Genomic DNA, 6,877 nt, shown 5'->3' with positions numbered 1-6,877 from the left:
AGCTCTGAGGGCTCGAATAAGAGTTAACTCTGAGTTGAGTTTTTGTCCGGCCTTCTGCTCCGGCTCCGTTCGCTTGGGTGATTTTGGCCGTTCGAATTTAGGCTACTCGAACCTATCTTTTAGCTTTCTTAAGCAATCTTCCGCTCCAACTTCTCATCCCTTGGAAACACCACGTGCTTCCTTCTCATCCACCATCATACTCTTCCATAGCACCTTGTCCCTCAGACAATGTCGACTCTTTTTCGTGTCGTCCTTCTCGCCAACTGCGTCTCTCGCTCGGCTTATTGTACTTCTAAGTTTCTATATACTTAGACACAAGGATTAAATATAACAGGACCTAATTTGACTTAGTTGATCACATCAAAATTATCATGGGGTACTTACAGCTAGTAGTTCTTTAGATACATCAACCTCTACTAGTGTCCTTGCAAAGTTAACACGCCCTCTCATTTTGGTGAAGAAATCTGTGCACAAAGGAATGTGTAAAAAAGGGATCCCACTTGCGATGCAACCTTGCTTACCCCGAGATAGACCTTGCTTGCCCCGAGATAGACCAAAAGTCAATGAATAGTCCATAGATTTGGAGGGCAGGTCCACTTTTTCATGGTCCCCTTCGCAATTACGATTAGATCACGGCTGAAATCTGGATGTCTGTCCCGACCCAAACTGTAACCTATGTGGGAATATGAATCCAAGGAAAGATCGTAGTCAATTGCGACCGGATTCCAACTACGATCTGACCACAATTGTGAAGGGGACCAAGAGGAGAACATGGAAAAACAAACCAGTGAATCCATGTTGGTGCAGGGAGCACCAAATGATCAAACCTGTGTTTTGATAATGGCAAAGTGGGTTCAAAGTTAAGTTGTCTTGTTGTCGAACAAGTTGAACTAAGTATGCAGGAAAGTCCTAAGTGATGTTAGGCAAAGGAAAGTCATCGTTGCGGTTAGGCAGGTGGAAAATCCTAGCTGCAGTTAGGCAACGAAGTCCTAGTCAGGGGGACAGGGCGAAGTCTCAATGGGTCGAGGACTTTGAGTGAAATCCTATAGTCAAGGACTCTATGTGAAAATCTTAGGGGTCACGGACACCAAGTGGAAGACTGGATGGGTCATTGATTGGATGTTTAGAATGAAGACCTGAAGTCTCGAATGCTGAGCAAAAGTTTAAACGGTCTGGAGGACCGATCTGGTAAAAGGTAAATTCTCCTAAGAGGAATAGGTGAAGACGCATTCCCCAAAGAGAGAACAGTAGATGTCGGTCAGACCTAGAGTTTTAGCGAAACTCAAAGTCAGGACTGGACAATTTTAAAGCTATCAAATCGTGTCATTCCTTACATATTATTTGCTTGGACTAATCTTGTTTCGCACGAAATTGAAGTTGGCAAAACATGATGGTCCGGGCGCATGAACTTATCTCTTCGTCGAGCTAGAGCGTGAGGATTGGATGGGCCTACGTCACGGTTTGGGCGTCCGGAAGTGGATAACTTTTGTCGATCGACTTTTAACAAGAGCACGCCATGTCAACACAGTCCAGGTGCCTGGAACAGGCTATAAAAGCATCCTTCAACCAATGGCTTGACAACAACATTCCGAACAACTTCCACTTCTTCGAGCTACTCAGAAAACACCGAGCTGGAGCACGAGGATTGGACGGGCCTATGTCATAGTCTGAGTGTCCGGAAGCGGATAACTTTTACCGATCGACTTTTAACGAGAGCACGCCACGTCATCACAGTCCAAGTGCCTGGAACGAGCTATAAAAGCATCCTTCAACCAGTGGTTTGACAACAACATTCTGAACAACTTCCGCTTCTTTGGGCTACTCAGAAAACGCCTCTTCAACATCCAAAAGCTGCTCCAATGAAAATTGCACTAAAGATTTGATTCTCCAAGTTGTTGGTATTGTTTGCGTTTCAAATTGTATGTACTTTAGTTGTAATTATTCTTGTAATCATCGGATTGATTAATATTTGTCGATCAAAAGCACTCTCACATACAGGCCTTGTAATAGGAGTAGTCATAGTCTCCGAACCAAGTAACTCTTGGTATGTTAGCATTGTCTCATTCTTTCTTTTTGTCTTTCTTCTGTTGCCATTTTACTCGATTAATTTTTAAAACGAACATAAAAATCACAAGCATTATTCACCTCCTATAACACACATCGGTCGTATAAACCGCACTCATAGTTTTACATCCATAGGAACATCTGAGTCTGCACATTATCATTCTTTTCCTGTCACTTCATTTTCATTTTTTTGTTACTCCTCTACTATTCAGGGATTGACGTGAAAATTGGAGAGATTACGCAAGACCCTTTAAATTCTATTAATCCTTCTTAGTGAATCCAATTTCTCAAGAAGTCGACTCCTACATAAGTCCGACCTTGCCAGAAATTGATCCGCCATAAGCCGTCCTTGAGAGAAGTTGACTTTTGCAAAAGGGAGTCAGATCTTTTGGATCATAATGTATGATTCAAAGAATGAATCATTTCATTTATAAGTGAGATTTTATGAGTCCCACTTGTTATACAGATAGAGTCCATGAGATTCAATCTATAACTCCCTTGGTCCAAGAACAGATCAAAAATTGTGATCCAGATAATCTCGACTGTTTCAAAAGCCAATCTTGCCAAAAGTTGATACGTTGTAAGCCGACCTCGTAAGAAGCTGACTCCTCCAGAAGCTGATTCGTCAAAAAACTGACTCATCAGATGATGACCCATTAGAAGTCGAGCACCCAAAGTCAGAGTCAGCCCTGGTTGATTAAGATAGGCCAGCGCCAAGGTTCACTCAAATCGTTTTAAGATGAGACCCCTAAGTAAAAATTATTATTTGTGCATTTAATATTTTTTAAAAATTAAGAGTGTGTTTGATTTGCATACTTTTTATTTCATTTTATGAAAAACGTGTGTTTTCTAGAAAATAGAAAATTATTTTTAATTATTCTCTATTTTTTCAAAAAATACTATCTATTTTTCAGAAAATAAATATAAAAAATACAAACTACACATTATTTTTTAAAAACGTGCATTTTTCAGAAACACTCTAAAATTTTCCTCGCCGGTTGTTTTCATTTGGATATTTGGATTTAAGATGGCGTGTTCATTTTTTTTATATAAAAAATAACATATTAACTAAAAAATTTATTTTTATATAAAATTTAGTTTTTTAGTTTTTTGTGATGTCATCATCTATTATTTTCTTGAGTAATATTAATATTTGGTGCATTTACTTTGTGATGCTTAAAAAGTTCTTTATCTTTTGTTTTTTTTAAAGTATTCTCTGTTTGTGAAAATTTAATTAGTTTTCATTTAAAATTTTAATTGATTTATTTTTTGAATTTTAATTTTAAACATTAGGAATCGATCTGTACATTTTTCTGAGATTAAATAAATTATTTTATTTTTCTTGTTTTCATACTGTTTGTATATATAGAATCATATTTTTTAGATACATATTTATATTCAAATAATAATAATAATAATAATAAAATATAAATCCTTACTATTATCAAAATAAAATTGTTTAAAATTTAATGAACAATAAAATTTGATTTATGTTGTATAGTTTCAATGGATAGATATCCTTAAATCTTCACCCTCCAAAGATAGAAATCTTCTCTCTCAAGATAAGAAGAATAGGGCAAAATCATACAGTGGAAATCAAGAACATATGAACTTGACATTCGTTGGATAAGGTAATTGGTCCTATAAATGAGTGTAATCTAATTACAAAATATGGTGGAAAAAAATAAATGTGTAATTAAATTGTAATCATTAAAAATATAGGTAAAAGGTGTAAATGGGGCAGCAATCGAAGCAGCATTCCATGTATGCAATCTGCATGCAACGTGAATGGATTGACAATTAAATATTTTATAAAAATAATAAATAAATATTTGTAATCATAATGGCCCCAATGGAAAATGTAATTATGTAAATAAGGAAGCACTATGGTATGTCTTTTTACCGAACATATGTGGATCATCTTATAATCTTATAATAAAATAAGAATCAGAAATTTTTTTTTATTAATTTTTCACCCCTTATTTTTCAAGAACTAAAAAAAGATCCTTTTTAATTTTAAATTTGTTCATTTGGAATTTGGAATATTAACTCTTCTATTTTCTACTTATTTTTTAAAAAATATTTGTTTTCTTTATTCATGTCCGCGTGATGCAATTGCAACGTTAATAGTTTAAAATAATAAACAAAGATTTATAATTATAATGACCTAATTTTATTAGGGCTCTAGGCAATTGCAATATTAATGGCTTAAAATAATGAACAAAGAGACCTTAATTTTATTGGACCCTAGTTATAGACCTTAAGCCGGGCATGACCTCACCTACGGTGGAACCTTTTTTTTTCATATAATTTTTTAAGATGCTAAAAATTAGATTAAAAAGATGAGGCCCACTTGTTATTGTTTTTTTTACACTGGACCTAGCCGGCCCTGCCCTAAGTCGCCCCGCGAAAGCGGTTTCAGCGTAAGGTTAATCAAAATCCACTACATTAACTGCAGTATCTGTTGACGTTTTGTGGTAAATCCGTCCCTTGACCGGATAAGTAGGATAGTTTTGTGATTGCTTTGAGAAGCTTTTTAAGATAACAAAAGTATGCCCTCATTTTAAGAGAATCTCTAAAATAATATTTTGTAAAGAGCTTTTGTTTTTCATTATGAGCTTCGCATGTCGATAAAATAAACAATGATATTTTTTATTGTACGTTAGACAATTTTCTTCGAACTTTTGTCCAGTTATTTATTTATTTATTTTTGCATAGAAGAAGACAACGAGCTTAGCCACTGTGTTTAACAAGCGAAGGTATGTGCGCGTTTCCTTCGTCGCCCTATAAAACAGAGCCAGCAAATTGACGCCGCTATTCTTCTCCGTCGCCGCGGCGAGTTCAAATGTCTCGGTCGATCTCCGAGGCCGTCGCCCTTTTTCGCTCTCATCTCCAGCAACGCAGGTACGAGATCGCGCACCATCTCTATCTCCGTCTCTGTGTCTCTCCTTCCCTGCCGCCTTTTGATCTTGATCCATCCGCTAGATTTGACGGCACAACGCTCCGTATTTTGGAGTCGATTCTGGTTGCGCGCGATGTTGAATCTCTTCTCGTGAGCAGAGCGGCTCTGCGGGGCCTTCTGCTATCCGAAGCCTCGTCGGTGATGGGAGGAGCCTCGGGCATGACCGTGGAGAAGAAGCTCAGGATCGTTCAGTTCTTCGTTGGAGCTTTTGCTCTCATCGGCGATGGTGAAGTGAGCCTTCCTATTATTATTTTTTTTATTTGTTTGATCAAGCATTGAGAAAAACATAGATACCTCTCGGTTATTCGTTTTTGCCCTTTTTCATTATCATTGCTTGTCTATTTGTAGAATTACATTGAGAGCGAGTAAAATAACTTACTCCAATTTACGTAACCTAGTGTTAACTAAAAATCCAATCATGATTAAATGATTAGGATTTATTTATAATTAATTGGTTGATTCCTTGTGAGCCAAGTCTATGTGGTTGATTGATTAATCTTTCTTTTAGCTAAGTCCATTTGGTTGATTGATTCATCCTTCTCAAGCCTAGTCCACATGGAGAATATATCCATAACAGCTTAAGTGAGAGGTTTTGTTTCTCTTTCTTGTGATTGCGGATGTCTCATTGCAATATATTAGGGCACATGTGGTAGAAAAAATTGTGATGGGATATTTATATCATCAAATTATGCAATCAATATAAGCAGTTTATGAAGCTTCAACTGTGAATGCCATAAAGGAATTGGAGAATTGTTACACAACAAGCAGCTATTAGCTATGCCCATGTTAGGAGGAGGCTATATAAGTTACACAGGGTAGATGATAGAAATCCAATGGAACAAATTCAACACATATTTTTATTATTATTTTGTCGTCTGATTTATTTAATTATTCATGTCTGATTGAAGAATTTGAACTGAACATTAATGATTCTTATTCTTATTTGGGATTTATCTGCCAAGGTTAGCCATATTTATGTAGCTTGTAACATGTATTAGCAATGTTCTTTTGTAGAGTTGCTTAGCACTAAAATATGAAGCCTTGATCTTGCGAGAATCAAATTGTGTTAAAGTTCAAGGTCTAGAAGTTTCATGTGATGAATGGTTAACTTTCGCTAAGGATTCACTTGATAATGGATTTTATCCAATTGCCATACAGGTAAGTGCAATTTGCTTGTGTCTTTCCACCAGTGATTAACTTGGTTTGTTATTTGATTAATTTGTTCTTTCTTTGATAGAATGGTTGTTCTTTAGAAAACTTTTCATGTCATGTGTTTATCTATTGGATTCATTACATTCCAACACAGCTATAAAAAGTTAAACTAAACAAACATTATAAGCTTACTCAAGAATTCTTTGGATTAACAAACAGATATAATTATATGGTACAATGTGTGAATCTTTTCAATTACAGTGTTATGAGTCATATCTCAAATACAACAAAAAAGGGTAGCCCGGTGCACGAAGCTCCCACCATGCAGGGTCCCTGGGAAGGATCCATTGTACGCAACCTTACCCTGCTTTTTGCAAGAGGCTGTTTCCAGGATTTGAACTCATGACCTTTTGGTCACATGTCAACAACTTTACCTTTTGGTCATATCTCAAATACAACAGTGCAATAAAAACATTGTTGGCTCAATCTCGAGCACAGATCTCCTGGACCACTTTTTTATGGTCCAGGGGATGTGCCACTCGTATTTGCAACCGGATCGTGGTCGCGATCCCGCTGCAAATTGTTGCGATCCCTTCCTGGGTTCACCGTCCCCACCAGGAGATCCTGCCTCCTCAATCTCCAACAAGTAACATTTGGACATTCAAGTTCAATTTCAGTTCGAAAATATAGAATTTCAAG

General features: G+C 36.6%; 1 protein-coding gene across 1 annotated transcript; it reads left to right on the top strand.

The window, feature by feature from the left end:
• Positions 1 to 4,810: 4,810 nt before the first annotated feature.
• Positions 4,811 to 6,770, top strand: LOC122037518 (protein DOUBLE-STRAND BREAK FORMATION-like). The gene is made up of 3 exons (XM_042597026.1): positions 4,811 to 4,968; positions 5,050 to 5,257; positions 6,041 to 6,770. Exons 1-3 carry the CDS (start codon positions 4,910 to 4,912, stop codon positions 6,221 to 6,223), a joined length of 450 nt encoding a protein of 149 aa, XP_042452960.1. The 5' UTR covers positions 4,811 to 4,909; the 3' UTR covers positions 6,224 to 6,770.
• The last annotated feature ends 107 nt before the right edge of the window (positions 6,771 to 6,877 follow it).

The sequence above is a fragment of the Zingiber officinale genome, unplaced genomic scaffold, assembly GCF_018446385.1.
Source record: "Zingiber officinale cultivar Zhangliang unplaced genomic scaffold, Zo_v1.1 ctg59, whole genome shotgun sequence".
NCBI lineage: Eukaryota > Viridiplantae > Streptophyta > Magnoliopsida > Zingiberales > Zingiberaceae > Zingiber > Zingiber officinale.
The sequence above is the reverse complement of the archived record's forward strand: the minus strand, read 5'-3'. Positions and strand labels throughout refer to the sequence as shown.